The sequence below is a fragment of the Osmia bicornis genome, chromosome 6 (assembly GCF_907164935.1).
Source record: "Osmia bicornis bicornis chromosome 6, iOsmBic2.1, whole genome shotgun sequence".
In the NCBI taxonomy this organism is placed as follows: Eukaryota; Metazoa; Arthropoda; class Insecta; order Hymenoptera; family Megachilidae; genus Osmia; species Osmia bicornis.
Genome location: NC_060221.1, coordinates 8,333,279 through 8,357,060, shown reverse-complemented (window position 1 = coordinate 8,357,060; position 23,782 = coordinate 8,333,279). Strand labels below are relative to the sequence as shown.

The window sequence follows — 23,782 nt, the reverse complement described above, 5'->3', positions numbered from 1 at the left end:
CTTTGATCTCGTCCGACGTCTATCTCCGCGATGATTAACACCTCGATAATTTATTCTAACGATATTACTGTTTTTAATTAACAAGCGTGCATCGAAGCAGTGGTTTTATTTAGAGATGGAAAGAGATGGGCGTTAATTCGGCTCGAATCGAGTTTCGAAAGGTTCTCTCGCCGTTAAATCCACCCCTGTCACGTCTCTTTTTCGAAGACTTTCTTTTAATGGATATATGCGTGTACCGTTAATAGATCGATTCTTCTTTATGGCCAGAGAGGTATTCCCTGGCTGCGCACACGAGCTGATCGAGATTTAAAACCTTCGGTGATTTAGAGATTCGTTTTTCCTCGTCGATCCACTAAGGCGGGTTGAGAGTGTCGCTTAAAATTCAGTACGTTGAACAAAAGTAATTTTCAGCGATGAAAAAGTGGTTGAAATCGGGGGGTAAATGGAGAGACATTTTCCTTTTTTCCCCCCAGGAATCCTTTCAGGGGTGCGAAGTTGGAATCCCTGAGTTTTATCTGTCACGTCACTAAGGGCTAACAGAACTAACTTTTAAGCAATATTTATTGTTCTGGAAAAGTTTCTCTTGTGGATTCGCGGAATTAACTTTCTGATTTTTCTGTTTATTCTTCAATATTTTATCAGTAACAAATTTTTTGGAATCATTTAAAAAATATGGGGTCAATCTTATCCCTGCTAGAATTTTCAATTTTTCATTCTAATATTTCAATGATACTATGAAAAAAATTCCTTCTTTTCGACTTTTCCTCGAGCTTTTTTCCAAGATATTTTCTCCATTTTACAATGTTGTTCAACGTAGACACTCGACTTGATTAAAATCAAGAATATTTAGACCCATGATTCCTCAACTTCCGTTCTACCACGATTAGCTGGAACGACTCGAAGCAACCGCGTTCGGAGCTAAACGAGAACGGCCTAGTTTTCACGAAACTGCTAACATTCCACGTTTTAGAACGCTTATCTGTTTGTACGAAGTTGATCCACAAAGTCTGCTGTTTTTAATGAGATATCAGTTTAAACGATACCAATGCGTGGTTTGTTGATTCACATTTCACTGCCAGATTCGACGAGGCATTCGCGATGAAAACGGAGCAGTTGAAATATTTCAGCCACCTTTTATTTGCATTTCTTTTTTTCAGTAACCCCCGGGGAAGGCTCCCGCGATAAATCATTTCTTTTGAGAACCCGTGGCGATAACAATCGACCCCGACGATTATGATTTATTAGACGTCTCATTTTTATCTTCAAACGTTGACCGCCTAGTTTGTCGCTTCATTTGACCTAATTTCTAGTGACCGAATGATAACGCGACCGTCTGGGTCAATTAACGAACGCCTTTGTATTCTTTTAATTACCACGAATGAACGTATCATTTACATACGAAGTGATTTAAATTAATAGAAGGCTTAAGCGTACCGACCATATAATCTCTTTAAGAAAATCACGTAACATATCTTTACGTAACAGATTATGGATTTACGTCCATCATGCTGCTCGATATCTTCCCGTTTCCTCCTTATCGCTGCCGCGGAAGAGCATAATCGTAGCGATATGTATACTTACTTGATTCGATTAGAGACGAGCAGCTCGGCAATATTCTTGCCTAGCATGGAGTATAATGTTTCCACGAAGACCAACACTTTTGGATCTGTCCTGAGACGAGCCTCGCTACGATGATCCGGTGCTGATGGCAATCTTGTGGCTCCCCTTAACGTAGAACACCTTATTGCTGGTTCTGGTCTAGTATCACGATGAATGAGACTGTAACAAAAATAATGAACAAGAGATTTAGTATTAAACTTGTTAGTCGAGGCGTTGTTTCGCTCATTAACCCTTCCGTCCCTGAATATTAATTTATCAAACGTAAAATAAAATACAGTTCAATTGTTAAAGGTGTACGTCGTTACAATAGTATTTTATTAGAATTAAATATACTGGAAAAAGGGAGAAAAGGATATTCTTTACACGTTCCTATAACAATGCCATTCAAGAGTCATTAGAATAAATGTTAAAATAATAAAAAGTTAAGGATGAAAAGCCTATTTGAAAGTTACACCTTTAATATTGCCATTGTAACAGGCAAACTTTTAACTCATGAAACTGACTTTCTTGAAAACAAAGCCTCAGCCAAAGAAACTTCTATGAACGGCAGTCATTTGACTTTAAAATCCCTTACAGAGAAGAAATTCCTTAATAGCACGAAGGAGAACATAATGACTGTAGTAATCACTGGACGAAGAATCAGGCTTTTTCTTCTTCTAAAATAATTACTTCGTTCCATTTATGTATAAAACTCTTCCTCTATGGAACCTCTCGTCAAATTAAAAAACATGATAATTACCGAGCTTAACAAGCCAACTTGTCTTCTATAAAATACATCGTTATTCAAACTTCTGTTAATAATTTCCTATTACAAGCTAAATTTGTTTTCATTCAGAAATTCACCACGTCGAACGTCGCTTACAGCTTCGTTACCGCCAGCTTCATCACCGTACTTTTCCTTCTTTTTTTTTTGTCAAAGGAACATTTTTTTCACGTAACGAGGATCAACGTCTTCGTTTAAATGAGGTAGGTGCACAAAGCGTCGAATTGCTCCGTTTGCGACGAATTCGACATTTTTACTATTACCGATAATCCGAGTGTCTCGCAAAGCCAACGAAAGAAGAGATTCGTTTCAAGAACGACGAAAGAATTTCTTAGTCGTTACCGAGCACCCTGTAACGCGAAGCTTTTCAGGAACGCGTCCTTTCAAGCCCGTCTTTAAAGCACTCTTTCAGCTTTAATTCTATTGCTTAGGGGAAATTAAGGCGTTTCATATACTTTCTGAACATCTAAAATTATTAACAGAAAATTTTCACAGAAGGAAATATCGTGGGACAGAAATGGTCTGAATTTGCAAATTTTCATTGAATACACGGAATTACATATCGTTCGGACACGATGGTAAACGCATCGTTACAACGGCTTTCGATCTACAACGTTTTTACATTAATGCGAGGCCGACGATGAAATGAAACGAACGAAACAAATTTCCCGTGTTCGCTTGGAATCGAGACGAACGAGGTGGCGAAACGAAAGCCCGGCCGCATTTTCGGCTTAACGGTGCAACGAATAACGCCGACACGACGAGTTCGAGCCGGTGTTTCCGCTCGCAATTCCGCCTGGCAAAACTCGTCTTGATATACGTGACCGTTCGTCCAATACCGCGTTGTTGTGCCACGATACCGAAGCCCGCTTTATCGATCACCGCAAGAGACTAGGAGGACTTGGTGGCAAAGGGTCGACGGTCAATGGTTTATCAGGCAAAGTCTCATCCGCGACGACGCGTTAATTCCATCACGCATAATGCATCGCGTCCTTGCACTCGCGGGAATATGCGCATTGATAAACGCGGGGAACCTTGATAGCTTCCGTCAAGGAAGTCGTTCCATTTAAGTGTAATACCTTTTAAATAATTATTTATTTTACATCACGATTGAAGTTTATATCCGTCATTAGAAAAGACAGTAAAATTGAAAAATTAGAATAATTCAAATGTATCGTATGATTATTTTATTTAAATCTGCTCTTTTGTAGGATCTACGTTCAACTGGAATCGCAAGGTAGAGAGCGAGCGAAAAAGGGATGCAACCCTATAATCCATCTATTTGCTGAGCATCAAAGCGTTATCATAAATTCGTATCAAGTGTATCCGCGGGTCTCTACGCCTGCGGCCAATAGGACCGTGGAATTTGGGTCAGATGGCATCCTCTAATAAGCCCACGCGCTAATAGGCTTACTTCGGGCATGCAGCCACGTCGTGATGCACGATAGGATGACGTCCCCCTATCTCTCGGACCAGATTACCAGCGTACTCGAAAGCTTATACGCGAACACGCACATGGATCTTTCCGGATATGAAGCCAGCCCCGTCTTTACGGACCGGTTGATCCTCCGTAATTGAGTTTAAGGTGCATCCCGCCCCTGGCTTTCATCAACGAAAGGCGTCGTGAGATTCAGAGGGTATCAGGTTGTTTTCTCTTCAAAATCGAGCTTTGAAGATAGCTGAAAGCTTTGGCTTTTATATTTTCATTCTGAGTAGCCATTGAAGTGATTCTACATCCAAGAAACGTATGTACACTGCTGTCCATAAGTCACCGGACACTCTTTAGAACAAAATATTCTTTTTAACATTTGACCAAATGACTTGAGATTTTTTAAGAAGCTATAAAAATTGATACATTAGATGACGTGCTTTTGTCGTTTTAATAAAATTACAGTCTGTCGTAGTCGCGACAAAAATACTGAAAGGCACTTTTTATAATTCTTATTTTTGGGCTTATAATTTGTAGGAACAGGAAAAGGCGTTTCGTCCCGGGATCGTCAGTGGGGCTGATGACAGACGATCCCTGCCTCAGACGTCTATAACTCCGGTTTTCGAAACTCATATAATCGCATGCCGGGGGACCGCCAGCGAGAAAAGACTCAATCCCGCTGCCACCTGGCGGTCGCCGACCCGAGCTATGGGTGCGCGAGGAAACTCACTGCTTTCTCCTTTGACTAAACGCCTACAATACACTAGATGACGTACTTTTGTCGTTTTAATAAAATGACAAAATACTGAAGGGCACTTATTGTAATTCTTTTTTCTTGGCTTGTAATGAAAATTAAGAACATACATTTTGTAGATCTAAGTAAGATATATGCATGCTGGAAATTTCATCGAGATCGGTCAACGCGTCTAAAACTTGTAAGCAATTGAAGCTAGTGATTTTCATTACAAGTCCGAAAAAAAGAATGATAAAAAGTGCAATTTTGTAAATTTTGTAAAACTGTAATTTTATTAAAACGACAAAAACACGTCATGTAGTATATTAATTTTTAAAGCTTCTCAAAAAATCCCAAGTCATAAAAAGAGTATTCTGTTTTAGAGAATAATAGATTTTATTTCGTACAAACCAGAAAATCAGTAGAAGTAGAATGAAAAAATTTCTTCAGCATCCTACTCGAAGAACCGATTCCTTTATTCGACGCAAGTTTTGAGAGGAACATCGATGATCGGAAGAAGCTCGTCTATCGAGCCAGGTCGGACGAGCGTTCTATAATTTCTCCTTTTGCAAGAGAAGTGCCTCAAGTATTTCAAGTATTTGAAGTTCGTCGCGTTGAATTCCAGCCGCGAAGTGTACGTCGCATACTTTTCCCGGGCGTTTCCTTTCAAAGGGAAACTTTCGGCTGAAAGTTCACGCCAAAGCCGAGCCATACGAAAGATCCGATTTGAATTTCATACCGACGCGACGATTATGCATGGAGATTTTCGCGATTTCGCCTCGATCCGATACGATTCCGTTCGGTACATTCGGAAGCGCCTACGATTTCTGAGCTTCCGCTTATCAATGCCCAGCCCGGAGACGTTCAAGACGATTCCCTTCAAATGGTCAGCATGCACGCGAACGATGATTCACGATGATGATGCGAATCGACCGCGTGGGTGGACTAAAATTGCTTTATTACACGGCAGTAACTGGTCTCTACGTCCGCGACTTTCGTAAATGTAATTCCATTTCCCACGGAACGTGAAATCGATGCCATAAGCAATATATTTCAAATGATAGTTTTCACACTTTGGTGCTAAAAGCAATTTTTTTTTTTCTACTATTTTTAACAACTAGAAATAGTACAAATATGTACAAGATATATTGTAAATTATATTGCAAATATAAAAGACCGAAATGACATCAATCTGTTTATGAAAGATGATTACAGTTACACCTTTCACGTAGATATCTCAACGATCCTAATCCATCAAAGAACCTGCTTTCGAACGTTTTCTCTTACCTTTGATGTTCTTCACGGCAAGTGTTTCGACAGTAGGATCACTTGAATCACGTAAGCTGCGTTACGAAGCGATTCGTTAAATGGGACACGCGCTAGCTTTTCATCAAGCGTTTCGCCCTGGCGGAAGCTCTTTATTATCGCCGATGATCGATCGCTCCTGCTTTCTACCTTAATTGATATTACCTCGAGTCGAACGTCGTTCGCTTTTTCCCTTTCGCTATTTTCAGCCTCGAGTGATTCTCTCCTCGTGAATGCTTTAACGAAGAACCCTTTTACAAATTCAACCAGCCAACGATTACTCTTTCGAAGAGCTTGATTGATGGTAGATTCGATCTGTCGTTCTACATCCAGAATAATAGCGATTTTGACATGGTATACCTCGAACGAGTTGTTATACACTGAAATATTTTCTTTCACTTACTTCTGTCTCATCCAAATCTTTATCTTTTACTAGTCACCAATGTTACTCACTTTCGACCTTCCACCTTCTAAGCTTTTCTTTCTTTTCCTCTATACAGTCATAGCACAAAGTTTACGTTCTGAAGACTTTAAAATAGCCTTATTTTCCCGTGCTCGAAGCAGTCCTAGTTTTGTAACCACTCGGTGTTCATAATAAAGTTTCTGTTTTCTACGCATCGTCGATTCTCAATTGTAGATTTTGTTGTATTCCACTCGCGATAATTATTTACTTCTATCACAACGCGAAATATAAGCGAGGTTTTTGATACAATATTCGTCGTGACGAAAGTAGAGGGGAGAAAAAGGCGTTTCATCTCAGGATCATCTGTCAGACTCATCATGCCTGCCCGAGACACCTATCATACCGAAATTCGGAACTCCTACATATTGGAAATGCATTGCTAAGCGACCGCTAGCGAGAAGACTGATCACCGATCATCTCGCCGCCACCTAGCGGTCCCCAGACCGAACGAAACCCTTTCCCCCTCCACTAAACGCCTATATAATAAAGTTTCTGTTTTCTACGCAACGTCGATCCTCAATTGAATATATTGTTGTATTCCACTCGCGATATTTATTTAATTCAATCACAACGTGAAATACAGGCGAAGTTCTTGGTACAATATTCGTCGTGACAATCTGAAAAGTTCGGAAAAATCTGCCCCCGGAGGGAAAAGTGTTTGGTATTTTATTGTGGGAGTTATTGTGAGTCCAGTGGTCAAGAGGTCAAGGTTTGGAGATGACTAGTTCGGAGGAATGATTAGGAATAGAAGGAAGGACTTAGGGTGTTTGTTGTTGAAGGTTGACTTATAATATGATGAGAAAGCCGGACTATCTTTCGGTATACAACACCTTCCACCAAAAGATTGTTAACGGGAGATTAATATTAGGTTTTAACAATATTTAAGTGATATCCCATCTCCAGTATTCAATATCGAGGTGTTCAAGTAAACCGGGCATCGCAGAGTTAAAATCCTCCTCGTGTTTAAAATTCAATCCTGATCTGCCTCGTCTTTGGACATGTTAATTCACTTCCGTGTCGCGATGTTTGCAGAATGGCTCGACAAGATGGCTGAAGGAAAATCGTAAACTGTTTGCAGAAGCTGCGTGACTTATCGACAGGTTCGTTAAAACCTCTCTCTCTCTCCGCGAACAACGCGTTAGCCTCGTCGCGTAAAAGACGGTGCCATGCTCCTCGAGCAGCGTACACCGGTCTAATGGATCATCGGAATTATTCAAGACGTGGTTCACGGAATTCGACGCTTTAACCAGCAACATCGACCCCAATGGTATGATTACTTAAGGTGGCAGATCGGCTGAATACCTGCTACAACTTGCATCAACATCTTTGTAAATCTTTGGCTGAAGTTTCCATCGCTCGCGCCATCGTTGCTCGTTAACATTGCAATTCCTTGTTAATAATTACTAACAAGGGACATTACCCAATCGACACACGCCGATTTTGATGCCCTTAGAGTATGATATAGAACTCAGAAAAATATTTGACACGTATTTTTTTTTATCGGCAATCGTTCATGCTGAAGTGGTGATAAAAATGACAAAAATAGATTATTTTTTAATGTATTTTTTAAACAAATAAATTTATTAAAAAGGTGGCTACATAGAAAAATTTGCGCCTACACCTAATAGTTCCTGAGATATTCAAGAAAATATGTTTTGCAACCCCAACTTTGAGGGCTATTTTCATCCCTTCAGCATGGACGATTGCCGATAAAAAAAATACGTGTCAAATATTTTTTTCAGTTCTATATCATACACAAAGGGCATCAAAATCGGCGTGTGTCGATTTGGTAATGTCCCTTGTAAGAACCGATACTGGTAAGAGATAATTTCCTTCTAATATTGCTCGTAGAAAGCGATCGTAACCGGAGGTTCTGGTAAAACAAGCTATCGATTATCATTTGATATTTACCTGTTTGAAAAACCCCTTCGATCATCGTTTGATTAATTAAACTTCTCGCGTTCACGATGGCAAAGGAGCGAATTTGTAAGAAGGAACTGGCGGAAACGCTACAAGTTTAATAAAGGAAGTTGCAGGGGAGAATTGCAAGGCCCTCCTCTGGAAGAGCAATTTTAGATTACGGCCCTCATTGTCGTCTATCGACAGCCGATTAAATTACACCGGGAATTGCCTCGAACGTGTCATAGAGAGAGGTTGGGATCGCTTCGAATTACCGCCTCATATAACACCGGCTCGCACCTTTCGCGCGGATAATCGAATTACACCCCAGGCGTTCTCCCTGATCTCCCTTTTCTTTTCCTATTCTTCGACCGATCAGCCAGCCTGTATGAAACGAACCGTTTCACTTTCGGCTTGATTCCCCTGAAAACGCCGCGGGATTTTACGCTTGTCCGGTATATCGTGCAACTTACGATGAGCAGGCGAATCTTTTCCACGAAACTCGTATTTCGCTGAGTTTGCAGTCAAGTGGCCAGATAGAATCTGGCAGATTATAGTGTCCAGTATTATTGAATCTTATTTCATTGAAAGTTTATCGATATACGAGATCCTTGAAGAAGATTCTCAGGAGATTCGAAAGGAAAGGAGCACGCGTGTTAGAAAGTAAATTTGTTTGACGAAGACATTAGAATATTTTCAACACAATTGAAAATTTCCGTTCGAATATTTCCAAGTTCGCGGAAAGATTCTACCGTGAAGCAGCACATTGTGACGAATTATTTCAAATTATTTTAGGGAATCATCCGGCACGTGTACAGCCAGCCGTACTTTCCCTGTGCATATGCTCTCTCGTTAGAGCCGCGAGAATTTCTCGACCGGGACACAGCGATGCTAATGGATCCTAATCGGTACTTTCCGCGCGGAACGTTTTGCCTCGTGTAACCCGAGAGGATGTCGTCAGCGTGCAAGCAGCGCAGATGCGCTTCAAATTGCCAGGCAGAATCCCTCAGCGAGCTGTGTCAATTGGTTGAAATAAGCTTCTCGTTCGTCTTCGAATTTGTAGAAATCGTTCGATTGAAATTAAAGAACAATTTTGAATCATGGTGTAATTAATTTTCTACCTTCGTTAATTAATTTAATCGCAAAAGCGCGCGGGAGATTCGAATCGAAACCGTTATTTGGCATGATAGCCGATAGACAAGTTAGAAGACTGGCGCCGCATAAAATCGCTGTTGCCGTCGACGGCGTATCAGAAGTTGTCGCAACGAACGCAATGTTTCTTTTACGAGTGTCCCATATGCGAATTCCTGGTGCCCCTCCCATACTTCTGCTGTCAGCCAGATCGCACTGGGTACGCGTTGTTTCTACATCTGAAAGAGGCTGATGCATGCACGGAACGCGAGGGTGAACGAACCTTCCCGGACAAGATATAGTGTTACACTCACGACACACGATATTCGTCCCGTTTAGCTTTCCACCGTTTCTGCGACGCTTAACCCTTTGCCCATGGGAGAAACGGTGGGTGGAAAATGTCTGTTCCTGATGGATGGGTTGTTTGTTACTTGGATACGCGTCGTTAGTCGAATTGGACCGAGCAGATGAATCGGACCGCAGTTTGCTAAGTTCCAGGAAAGCATCGATCGCTGTTATTTTTCTTCAAGAAAATTTATTTTGCAAATGCAATTGAAAATCAGTCGCACCCCGCCGAATCCCTTGTATGCAAGTAATTCGAATTAGTCGACAATTTAAGCACGCCAGGTTAATTTGATCTTTTGTCGAACGCACCGGCTCGCTCTATTTTACTCGCTCTTTCGCCCGTTACTCCGTTCTGGTCAACAGTAATTGCAGTCGCGCAACGGCCGATAATTCAGTTGGCAACTCCACGATCAGCCCCGACGCATTTTCGTATACACGAGTGGCTCGAGTTATTGGATTACGGCATTTGATCGGCTAGTCGAATTACTTGACTATTTGCACAGGCTTAATCGATAATGACCCTGTAGAATTTGTCGAGCCCAGGCGCAGTGTGCCGCGTTAAATGTCGCCGAACAAAAGCGACCCGACTCGACAAACACCGACGCGGTACGAGTATCACTTCGTTGCGACTGCTGTTGAAATATATGTTTCGACTCTGGTAACGAAGCCTCTTGACAATATCACGATGGGGTGGTGTCAAATATTTCGAATACAATATGAATGAAATGTGTGTATGAATTTAAAAAAGGTATAAAATTTCAGTGCCAAAAATAAATCCCATCTGTTCGAGACGGAGTTTCCTTCTCGGAAAAATCTCTATAACGCAATACACTTCCGCGGAACGAATTTTAATATACTTCGAGCCGAAACAAAGCGCGTCTTTTCAGAATTTCCACGCATACCGGATTGAAATATAGCCTCGCGAACGTAGGAGGATGCATTCCGCTTCGACGCTCGGCGATCCTCTAGCAACCCTTCGTGAAAACGGTTCTACTTCGAGAGAAGCAATAGCGGGCGGAGAGGAGCAGAGGAGCCCCGAGTTCAATTCCCGTGTCACCGAGGGCCGAGATTCGCTTGCAGTGCCGTGTGCAACTCGTACAGCACCCTGGAGGCGGGTCGTCGCGAAATGAACCGAGCGAAAAAAGAGTCCTCCTCTGTAGACGAAGGAAACGAGAAACTCGAAGCCGTAGAGAATAAGGGAGAAAGAGAAAGGAGGGAGATCGAAGCCGCCACACGACTTCCTGAAGAAGTAATTTCTGTCGCCTCAAAATCAGTTTCGCCGGACGTCCGTAAATTGCCGGATGCCCGGCCCACCCTCTTTGATGGGCTTCCACCCTACGTCGACGCTCAGCCAGGCTTCGATGACTCCTGGCTACGAGGGTTTGATCTTTCTTCGACGTTTCTCCCCCTCCTTTCAACGGGAGCATCCTCGATTCTCACCCCAGCAGCTGCTAAAACGGGTCGAGCCTCGAGAAAAGGGCGAGAACAGGGGTTTGCGAGGTCGCGAAGAAAAGGCGTCCGTGCAATTTGTTGCCGCACGCCATCGCAGGTCACGTTTCTCTGATGGAGAAACGATGCGGCCGTTTCCGTCGCGCCAATTCTGGAACGCAACGAAACGTAGCTACGTGGCGAGAAAAATGAAGAATTCCTGTGTACTTATCGGTCACGCGACACTCTTTACCTCGACTCGCTGAATTCGAGCGTGAAAATCAATCAATTCGCACGATCGCTGATTGATCGATTCGCTGGCTAAGAAACGCTGGAAAAAGGAGCATGAAAATTTCAACCATTCAACGTTTAATGGATGTTTACGTCGAGGGCCTTCCCTAAGGAACGTTCTGCTATTAACCGAGCCGTGAAAGGCACCAAAATTTAGTTAATGGACGTTATAGATTAATACTGTTGAAATTTCAACAACGATGTAAAATTTTCAGTTTTAATAAGAGCTTCAATATCCTATGCTCCAAAGTATTACCATAAAATCAATTCAATATCTCCCTTTTCAAATCATCCCAGAATTTCCCGGAATTAATTCTGGACACTTTGAATAAAAATATTATTTATTTCATATCTGTGCAGAAAATGTATATTCTGCTATGCTAAATTGATACCGTGATATTTTTATTGTAATCTATAATGTTTATACTTAATATTTTCACATGATTTCGTTTGTAAATGTTTTAAAATTTTAATTTAAAAAATCTAAATTATGTTATTATTTTTGTTTTCACAGGATGAAAAGATATTCAACGAAATATTAATTTTTTTTCTACCTCCTTTGCTGTGTTGAAATTGTAATTTTTATTTTATATTAAAAGTATGGCTGTAAATGGTTTTTTTACTGATTTTTTTTATATAAGCGACGCCATAAAATTAGAAAACAATAATTAGAATATAAAATATGAAAAATATAAAAATTTAAGTGTCCAGAATTAACTCCACTAGCGTAAGGTTTCTGTACGAATCAAATTCGACGAGAGCAGGCAACAAATTTTCGCGATTTTTCCAAGCCGGAAAATTCACGGTTAGAAGGAAAAGAGCGTCCCTGCAAAGTGGATCTAACCAGCGGTTAAGTGACTGAATTAGAGACGAAAGATTGCGGCCATTTCTTTCTGTTAAGTGCTCGTAAGGCTGATATATGGAAGTCCATAAACAAGTCCAATAGGATCCGGCCGGTTGCCGGTGAGCCTCGGTACAGCTGCCAAATGTAATTGGACGAAATAAACGTTGCAGCAAAATGCTTTCACTTCGTTCCACCCTGTTCCGTTCTACCACCATAGACGGATATTTCGCGTACGCGTTTCTCCGTCGTCGTTCGATTGCACTTTTCAAATAAAAAGAAATTAAACAAATGTAGCAAACTTCGCTAGTGAATAACATTTAAACGCGAAGCAGTTGAAAAAAGATCCAAATCTATGTGGAACGCGGTTTTACCAGTATCGAGGAAATATATTTCGGGGAGAAAAAGTGAACAGAGAAAAAAAAGAGTGTTTTTGCAGCGAATTCGTCACTAAAATCGACCAAGGATTATCGTTTTTACCGGCCGACAATCCCCTCGTGTCTGGACGCTTTTAATTCGTTCGGCGTTAATTAAAGTGATATCGACCATTGAGGATACACATGGTCGCATGCGAACGAAAAAAAAGGAGGGTAGAGAAAATGGACCAACAGGGGTTGGAAGGATGAATTAGAATTTTAATTTTTCCCGATACTCTATACCTACAGACGGTAGAAAATGAAGTAAAAGCTGACAATGAAATATATTAACTCTTTCGATATTAACCCTTTCGTCACCGGTGACCACCATTAAGAAAAATGTGCTATTGGTAAGATTGTACCGTTATTTTAATATATTTCGCGGTTCTTTGCCATTATAAAATTTTTAATTTTGTGGCCCACTGTTTCAAGTTCAAAAATTCGCGTGGCAGCGAAAGAGTTAAGGGTGACCACAGTCGTACGTTTTGAAGTAATTAAAAATAATACCCAATCACAGTTTCCCAAAATATGTAGTTGATTTTCCGAACGTGGCAGGCGAACGCGAAAATCGACGATATTCAATCCCGTCTTTGGCACCTTGCGCGTTGACCCGAGAGGGGTTCAACGAGAGAAACGTTATTAGCACAGTGGTTGCCCGAGATGTATCAAAGTCGGGGCAATTAATACGTCATCAAAGAGCGCGGCACGTTGGAACGCGTGCAATTTCTGAGCCCTCGAAGACGCGGTACGTTACGAGCCACCGAAAGCCGAGCAACAGAGAGATCCACCAAATGCTCGACACGATGAAACAATTAGGCAGAAACGCCTCTAATGACGTAGCGGCTGCTCAAATTCGGCTAGCAAAATTCCGCTCCGTGTTTCCCCTTAATGTTCCAGCTACGTGCAAGCGGCGCGACGACAAGTTTCTCCCCGGATATTCATAAAGAGACAACTCGGAGATTTCATTAAGCAATTTAATACATAGAACAAATGAAATTCTTCGTGTGATTTAAGGCTGTATTTAAAAAGAAACTCGAATAAAATAAATTTTTTAAATAGCTAATTTTTATTCGAACGACTTATTTTTAATATCCCTTTTTGCATTCAATTGATTCATTTCCACGATTATATTTCAAATTGCATAGCGGAAGGCGCAATAGAAAAAATTCAAATGACAAATTTTTCGAAAGCTAATGTTTTATGGGAAGAACCTCATTTTTAATATCATTCTGGTATTCAATTGATTCATTTCCACGATTATATTTCAAATTGCATAGCTGTAGGCGCAATAGAAAAAATTCGAATGACAAATTTTTCGAAAGCTAATGTTTTATGGGAAGACCCTCATTTTTATCATTCTGATATTTAATTGATTCATTTCCACGATTATATTTCAAATTGCATAACGTTCGAGATGTACCTACACCCGTGCAGGTGCAATAAAAAAAATTCAAATGACATAAATTTTTCGAAAGCTAATATTTTATGGGAAGACCCCCATTTTTAACATCATTCTGGCATTCAATTGATTCATTTCCATAATTATATTTCAAATTGCATAGCGTTCGAGATGTATATCCGTGTAGGCGCAAAAGAAAAAATTCAAATGACATAAATTTTTCGAAAGCTAATATTTTATGGAAAGACCCTCATTTTTAACATCATTCTGACATTTAATTGATTCATTTCCACGATTATATTTCGAATTGCATAGCATTTATGGTGTACACTGGTGCGCGCGCAACAGAATGGAGTTATCGGCTGGTTTTGCCCGATTTAATGGATTATGAATTCAAATTTATTCCATTCCGCTGCTTTCCTTCTATTGTCGCTTATCTATTGTTTTTTCCATACACAGCGAGCAATTAAAAGCGGTGTATTTTATACAACAGTGTTTTCAATTTTTCCCTACATAATATTCCGATATTATGGTGGTTGATCGACGAGGAAAATAGAAAGTACAATCGGGTTAATACCACGTGAAATTGTTGAAGCCGTCTCTCGAACATAAAATTCATGCCATTTTTCTCGTGTTCGATCGGATTATAATCTACAGGGACGAAGGGGAATTGTACGGATCTCGATGACTCTCTTAATCCGTCGTTTAAAGAGCGACGCGCTTTCAATGCGCGAGATGTTGCTCTAAGCTTCTTTCCCGCGACGCTGCAAGCGGATTAACGTCGAAAAGAATTACCGGGCTGATCTCCGTGAAACCTTCCACACCGCCGCGTCGCGTCGCGTCGCGTCGCGACGTCCATCGGGTTTTTCATCGGACACCGCGACGCGACGTAATCTTTAAGCAGCTCGCGGATCGGTAAACAGCGAGATGTATTAATAACAAGAAAAACAGGAGACCGAGTTTTTCGTATACTCGTTACAAATTTTGACAAATCAATTTGTTCTTTTTTCCTATATTCCATAGGATGAATCGATATTTCTATTCGTCATACAATCGGAAGAGGAAACCTTTTTAATCGTATGCCACGCAAATCCGTACTTCTTCATCCTTTTATTGCTCGTTCGACGTTTAAAAGTCCTCGAAATCCTGGCGCGAATCGAGCCGGTGAACGCAAAATTACTGTGTATCGTTGGAAGCAGAAGCGGGGCAGCTCGATAAGCGGGATTCCAGCAACGTGCCGATAATGCAAAGTTGCGCTCGAAACGCGAAAGAGGACGGCTTATCGGCGGCAAGCACCCTCGACGTTGCATATCGGCCGCGCTTACATCGATAAGTACTTCAACTCGATCGTAGCAGTTGCAATCGCCGCTGTTTGAATACCTAAGCGTACCTAACCACCGAGCATACGGTGTTCCGACTTTTGCATCCCCGTTGCTTGCCAACGTTCTTTTCAATCGGCTCTACTCATCGTTCCGACTGCCTCGTAATTCACTTTTAGCGGACACCGATAGCCTTTGAAGTGCGTAACTACCTCGGTGAACGCTTGAATTTGCGGTCAGAACCGAGCGTATCCGACGTTTTAGTCAAACAAACGAATAAAATGAATTTCGACTGTTTCCTGTAGGTATTTTGTATAAATATCGCTTGAATTCTATCGCAAAAGGATAAGAAAAAGAGAAAGAAATTAATCCTTTAAGTAAAATAAAAAATTACCATTGATTATAAAAACTCCAAATTTCAATAAGAAGTAATAAAAATATCATTTGGTGATATGTTTCCTTTATATTAGCAATAAAATTGCTATGTATTTTATAAAAAAAAGCTTGATTATTCTCTTTAGTATAATGCATTACTTTTTACAAACTGAGTTGATTATGTTCCCCAATGCATCTGGTATTCTCCGAATTGTTTTGTATACTTTACTGTATATATTAACTTCTTAAAATTAATTTTTTCTTTAATATTTCTTGTTTATGAATGTTACTATTTTTTGACAATTTGTATGTTTTTAATTACAATAACCTTTCTAACAATGAATTGTTAATTCTTTCTCGAATAAAAATGTAATCTTTCCTCATTTTGCTTTACTTTGTTCGCAAAATTTATAACAGGACCATTTATCCTGCGTTCGACGTGTATACTCGTCATTGCTTGATTTTAATTCCGCACTCTGTGGGGGATTTTCAAAACTAAATTCCGCAGTTAATACGTTCAGAAAAGGTAGAGGATCCGAATTTTCTTTAATATCACCTCGAAAAGTTGACGAACCCAAAGATAAACGTATCTCCAGTTTTCCGCTGAAAAGGAATCGGTTTTCGAAACGAGCCTCGATTGCGCCGATTCCGTCAAGCTGTCGCTGGTTCGAAGGTAGCCGAAAAGAGGGCGGATGAAAATAAAATAAAAGTATTCGTCGACCAATAATTGGACTCGTAATCAATAGAACGCGATCGTTCGACCATGATGAACCGTTCAAGGGAAACGATGCAATTTATACGCGCGTCTCTGCTATCTGCGCCCACACTGCCCACACGCTCCCTTATCCAACACCCGCAACCTTCCACCGCTTCTGCTCCCTCTCTCTTCGTTCGAGCACAAAGAATTATTGGCTTTCATTCTCCTCTTTTCCCTTGCCATCCGACTATGTCTGTCCGGCTTCCTTCCACCTTCTGTATCAACTCGAAACGTGTCGACCACCAGTTCCGTCGTTAACCCGACCATCGTCCTCTTTTTCAATCGCGCGAAAAGGAAAGATCGCTTTTAACCGATTCCAGAGAGCTCGTTTGCCGATTCATCACGGACGTCTGACGAAAAGCCGGCAGATCTCGGATTTTCAAAGAGGAAAATCCTAGCTCAATGCCAGAAGAATACATCGTTACCATTGTACGAAATATTTATGACCGGCCAGATAAGACCGCTGCCCGTTCGGATTACGTCGTCGTGGATTTTCCAAGAAAGAAACCTCTCGATCGCGAGCTTCCTCTATTGTTAAGATACGAGCATTGTTGCAAAGGATGTCGCGTTTCTCCTGCACGAGTTGCATCTACGGATGCGACGATTTCGCCGGAAATTTATGAGGGTTCAGCTTTTATCAGCCGTCATCGACCGACGGATCATCGAGGATGGTTTCTTTATGATCCACGGGTGTTATTGGTGCGATTCGATTCGAACGCGCGAAGGCAACTTTGCATGCAGAATTATTTAATATACGATTTCTCGACCACTGTCATAGGATAACGCGATGATAAAAGTATCACGCGTGCAACGCCCATCGGAGTCGCAGTTGCACGCATATATTGCGTTACTGATTGCAGCTACGAGACCCGAAGATCCGGCGGATACGACGACTGCATTTTTGCTATCAACTTGCATGGTGCATCGCGAAAAGTGTCAGATAACGCGCGTGTTAATTTCACCGAGCTTGCAGTGTTTCAAGGACTCGTTACTCATTCAAGAGTATAATAAGAACGATGGAATTTCTAGGCGATCTGATTCAGGAAATTCGAAGACTAATCAGCAAATATTTTTCGAAACGAATTAGCAATGTTCAGTGTCATCGCCTTTTAAACTACACTCTTTTATCTTCAATTTTTGATGATTATTTCTGCAATGCAATCATGGTACTATGGTGGACCTTCTATGATTTCATATCTTTCCTACACAATCCCCGTCCTTTTACAATCATTATCAAAACGAATTGTTCGCTTTCTCGCGAATTCTTCATCGAGTCGATCGATGAGACCCTTTCAGTCGTCCGGGTCTCCTTTTAGTGGACGTCGAATTTTCTTCAATCGCCTGACCAGACAATTTTCCCGTCCCTTTTCCCTCGGAGCGGCGTTATCAAGAGCTTTATTAACAGACCGGGTACTTCTATCAGCTGGACTCGGTGACTGGACAATTTTTCCGGCGATTCATCCGCTGGTCGTTGTGCCACGTTATCAGCGACGTGTCCAAGCAAAATGCTTCGCTTCGGTCGTCAATGACACACCGTTCGTCCATGCATCGGTGCTTTAGAAATCCAGGAAATTCCATTGGAATTCGACTGTCACTGGATACATTCCAGTTTTGAAAAGATTAAACATCGCAGCTTTGATGCATCGCACTTTATCTTCGTGAAATAATATTGTAGGAGAGAGTGTTTCGTCTCCCTGGACGTATTTGATTTGGGTCGGGGACTGTTAGGTGGCGGCGAGATGACAGTGTTCTCGCTGGCAATCGCCCGGCATGCAGTTCCGAATTGCGGTGAAACTTTATTATGTAGGCGTTTAGTGGAGGAGGAAAGGGTTTCGTCTCCCCGGGCGCCTTTGTTTGGGCTGGGGACCGCTAGGTGGCGGCGAGATGACAGTGTTCTCGCTGGCAATCGCCCGGCATGCAGTTCCGAATTGCGGTGAAACTTTATTATGTAGGCGTTTAGTGGAGGAGGAAAGGGTTTCGTCTCCCCGGGCGCCTTTGGTTCGGGCCGGGGACCGCTAGGTGGCGGCGAGATGATCGGTGATCAGTGTTCTCGCTAGCGGTCGCCCGGCAATGCATTTCCAATATACAGAAGTTGCGAATTTCGGTATGATAGGTGTCTAGGGCAGGGATGATGAGTCCGACAGACGATCCCAAGACGAAACGCCTTTTTCTTTCATCTCCTACAATATCGCCCCAAATAATATTTATGTTCCCAGTCTCAGAGCGTATTAATGGTATATCCTTATCAATTGCAAACGCTTTCATAACCCGGCTATTAATTCTTCGACGGGTTTATCTACTTCCCGTGGAAACTGCATTTCGCCAATTCGAGGGCGAACGGCTCCTGCAGCACCGTTCCCTTCCCTTTGTATGGCTGTTTCTCGTGGCGATTCGTGTTACACGTGGTATACCTAGCGTAACGGAAATCCTGCACGCTCGTATACATGGTCCGGGGTATATTTACACCGGAATCGATGAGAGTTACGAGTTAACACTGACCAGGCTGCGTGGCTGGCCGGAGGAGACCCGAGGATTGACAGAATTAGCCTCGCTTCTCGCATGTACCGGCAAAGCAAACAGAACAGAAACGCAACCAGCCACCGAATTATACTTGCTCCGCCAATATCCTCTATTTGATAGGGGAAACAAAACGTGATCCTAACACCCCGTGAGGATCTTCAGAAGTGTTCGCAGAATCACGAGTTTCAGAGTTTTCAGACACGGTTGTTACAAGATTCGAACTTTGAAACTAAAAATCCGAGTTCAAAAACTGATCCAGAGTTACAGCTGATCCATTGTAATTACAGTTTTGAACTGACTCTCTCGAAGATAGAAACGAAAGCTTGGAAAGTGACCTCTTTCGATCGATTTTTCTCGTAATCCACTTACGAAGGTGAAATTGTTAGCGCGAGAATATAACGAGATGTTCGTGAAAGTACACAAATTTTCCAGGAAGAAATGACAACAAAGTCTGTTCGCAAGAAGGAATATCGTTTGCTCGGAACATCATAAGGGGCGGTGCTCGCGAGATGGTAAGATCCACTTGCTTTGTCTATCCGGACAAACATAATTCCTGAAAGTTCCGTGAATTCAGTGTTTGCTCTTTCAGGAATCTAATATCCTGCCAAGGAGTGTACCTATTGTGTATCTTTCGTACTAAGAACGATTGTAGGGGATAAGAAAAACGGATCGATACACCACCATCTAGTAATAACACTGATAATCATTTCCTTTAGTCAGCAATCTCGATAAGAAACTTCCAACTATCTTACTTACATTCATTTCCAATAATAAAAATAATAATAATAATAATTAATAATAAACAAAATACGTATTATTTCACCGACCAAGAGTTAATTTTTAATTAACTTTCAATTTTCGTAAAATCTTCAAACTATCGAAAGAAAAATAAAGATTCTTCCATGGACGAGTGAAATACACTTCCATGAATTTCTCGCAATGAACACGTTCCTCGTAAGGAATTCATCCAGCAGGAAATCAGTGCGTTTTTCCGTCTTCAGCTTCTGGAGAAGCGAGTTCCTCGCGTTCTAGACCGACATTCCAGGGCGCGTTTCGCAGACGGAATCGGCTCGCAATTACGGCCCGGGGAAAAACGTGTCTGCGCAGTTCGGCGTGCAATATTCGGCCCAGTTGCTTTTTATTCTCATTCCGGGGCGTGCGTGCACGCGTGTCGTTCGTCGCGAGGAAAAGCGGCCTGATTAACGATGCCGATGGTCGAGCAGAAACGCGCGCTCAATTATCGTCGTCCGAGTTAAGTTTCCGACGATTCCACGCGGTTTATTTTTAATGATCAGAAATGCATTTAAGACTGCTCGACGAATACCCAGGCACGCTTGTCATCGAAAGCGTATTAGAGATCGAGCGAGTTACGCACACGTGCATCCACGATACATTATTCATCGCGTTTGTTCGCTGGCAGAAGTTTGATTATTCCGAACATCCGTCTTGTCAAGGTAATATCGAGTTATGTAAACTTGCGGCTCGGAAGAGCGGAGCTTCCCGAAATTTTCAACTTTTCCAAGTTTCGCGCGCCCCGAGCGGCTTTCACCTGCATTCACCTCGTTTCCGTCTTACCGGCATCGTTATAAAACTGTCGTCACGAGTTCGTCGAATAAAATTAACGGTGTGAATTAGTAGACGACGTTGTACATACCGTGTTATGAAATTTTAAATTAAACTTAATTAAAGTAAACCGATGTCTGGCTTATTTCTGGATTTCACAAAAATTCCTGTAAAATTCAATTCAGGTATTCGCTAAAAATTTCACCTGGCTATCCCGTCGAATCTGAAGAATTATACCAACTGGTTAAGTTAGACGGCTATGGAGCAAACCAGATTTCAAGAAGGATGCGTCATGCGAAAGACGCGTGGCTTGACAAAAGAGGAAGGGAAGACGACTCGAGTCTGTGCAGGCAAAGCTTAGCGCCGATGCAATGTAAGGCCGGAGAAGAGAGGAGAGGCTTGAATTGGAGCTGATTGGGCGTGCGACAAACATCCGGCCGCATTTCGCCTCCCACGGCCGAGAATGCATTTCTCTCTTCTCGATGCAACGCGTGTATGCAACGTGGACACTCTCGTGCCTCCGTCTCTTAACCCTTTCGCTCCCAGATTATTTTTAACAACCGGGAAAAGGAGATTTTTATTTTCTAAAGTGATCGGATCTTCTCGATGCAACGCGAGTATGCAACGTGGACACTGTCGTTCCTACATTTCTTAACCCTTTCGCTCCCAGATTATTCTTAACAACAGAGAAAAGGAGATTTTTATTTTCAAAAGTGATCACTTTCAACATGGACACTGACTTCGTCCAAGCTGTATCTGTCTACTGCTGAATTTCACAAGAATTGCAAAAAATTCAATTCAGGTACACGCTAAAAATTTCACCTAACCCTTCTTAACCCTTCCACTCCCAGATTATTTTTAACAACCGAGAGAAGGAGATTTTTATTTTCAAAAGTATACCATTTCATGCTCTCCTATTTCCTTTTCAAGAAACATTCGCGAAGCTTTCGACTAATGAGACAAGGTACACCGACTTACGATTTTCTAGCCGGTTAAATTGAAACTCGAACATCGGTATACGGAACACTGCATCGTTCCCGAGGCTTTGGCACGAAAGCAATATGGACAGATTCGTGGGCTGGCAGCGTCGATGCGAAATTACATGTCAATGTCCTCGCGAGAGTATTAGGTTTCGTGATTGACGATGGTTTACTCCGAACCTACAATTGCTTGTAGAACGGTCATAGGTTATCTATTAAGATTGATCCGTGCCGAAGCAAAGCAGTATATCAATTAACAGAGAAGCGTGGTGCGGCTATCGGCAGGTACAGCTTGGACGAAGCGAAGGAAGCCAATTATTGGGATTCGAAGATATCGGTTAACGTGATCCATCTGCGATTCCATTGGATTAACAGCCTTTCGGATCCATGCAAATTGAAACTGGATGAATCTTTTGTAAATGGCGCGTCAATGTCCATCGCGCCGTAGACGAACTGCTCCTGAACGCACCCCAACCCTGTACAATTGCAATTTTCTAGACTATAATTTCTCTTTGATCGCAAAAATCTGAATCGCAAAATTTCACCATGTATCGCGGAAACGGAAGGAAATCGTAATATGATGCGATCGTTTGCAAATATTTCCCGGACGAGTAATTAACTTCAAAGCCCGGCCAGCAGGTCCGCGTCGCTCGCTATATTACCGCGCAATTAAGATATAGGTCCCCGAGGAAACCGCGCAGTCAAGCAAGTGCCAGCAACAATTTGCCGTTACGTAATTACGACGCCACGAAATAACGGCGAACTTCAAGAGAGAGAGAGACGAGTGTACTCGGGGGTTGCAATCGGTGTTCGCGAGGTCACTGCCTTTGGGGCTTACTCGACCGAACGAGATTAGGTCCGTATCGAATCGAGATAAACGCTTTGCGTCCTCTTCTTAAATTAGCTAACTCCTTTCAAACGACGCTCTTACTATTCGGTTGTACTATTTTGCCATCTATTTCGTTTTGGAGCTAAAGAGGCTGAGTGGTCCGAACAGGAAAAATTCTGTTAGTTTTAATGCTCCTTAGGAAGTACCTACCAGTAGCGTTCGCTTATAGGCACTGTGGAACTGCAGCACCTTCTATTTCCACTTGATATTATCGATAACATTTAATATAACGAGTCCTATTTTCTTTAATTCTTTCTTTATACTTGTACAATATATAATCCTTAAGCTTAATGTCAGTAGCAATCCCCCAGTTTATGAAAAAGATACAAAAATCTTTGTATGGAACTGTGCGCTGCACATAGGAAGCTGCGCGCGAGGCTGCGCCGGTTTTTTAAAACAAAGGTTAAAAATTTTCTGGAGCAGCACCCTCACTAATTTTAACTACGAGTCGCCACTGGTACCTACATAGTCGTTTCGATTAATTAAGCGACAGGGATTATTAAAGAATTTTTTTCTTTGTTACTCTTCATCTTCTAAATGGTTTCAGTATGCAAATAGCTACCGGTAGCGACTACGATAAATTATTATTAATCCGCTAATCGATGCGATTTCAAAGTACCCGCCCTACGTTAATAACAATTTCCTCGAGATTACAATAATCAGTGTTCGTTCGTGGAATAAAAACCGTTCTCCGGAGGATTTAATTTCAAGTTTGCGTGTCGCGATTTTCCTCGCGGCTGTCGCATACCAGATTCAGCCGATCGTCAGTGGAGATTCTCGAGTCGGTATCGCGTTAATAAATTTTTCCCGTGCAATTAGCAAAAGTCTTTGTTGCGTAGAGGTCGGTCATTCGTTAAGCGTAATAGTTTGCTCGGTTCGTGGCGGGTGGCATTTTATTGCTCGGAGGCATGAAATCCAACCGTCAGATTAATGTTCTCGGGTATCTTGAATAATAATCAGTTTCTTTTATTCATAACTCATCGTGATGGAAAATAAAAACATCGAAAATTATCGACGATAATCGATCAGCATCGAATTTTACGGAGACACGGTCGTTTGAACAAGTTCGATCGAAATTACGACCACGCCTCGCAATCGTACGCGTTAATTCCTCCGATCGTTTCAAGAGGACGAGCATGACGAGGGTAAAATCATACGTCACGTCCGCAAATGAGTAATTTGCTTGCAGATAAGTGAAAGGCAACCTCCCGTTTATGGGTTTGCCCATTGCCTCTCGACGGATCAATTAGACGACCATTTCACCGGAATTCTTGTAATTAAATTTGCTTGCCGCTTTGACTTCGAAATCGCACTAA

General features: G+C 41.8%; 1 protein-coding gene across 2 annotated transcripts in view; it reads right to left on the bottom strand.

Annotated features, from left to right (window-relative positions):
- Positions 1-23,782, bottom strand: part of LOC114874895 (bifunctional heparan sulfate N-deacetylase/N-sulfotransferase) — a 241,748-nt gene that overhangs the window by 43,497 nt on the left and 174,469 nt on the right. For both annotated transcript variants that reach the window (XM_029184617.2, XM_029184616.2), the window contains one exon: positions 1,582-1,779. In XM_029184617.2, the coding sequence (XP_029040450.1) occupies positions 1,582-1,779 (198 nt within the window). The remainder of the gene's footprint in view (positions 1-1,581; positions 1,780-23,782) is intronic.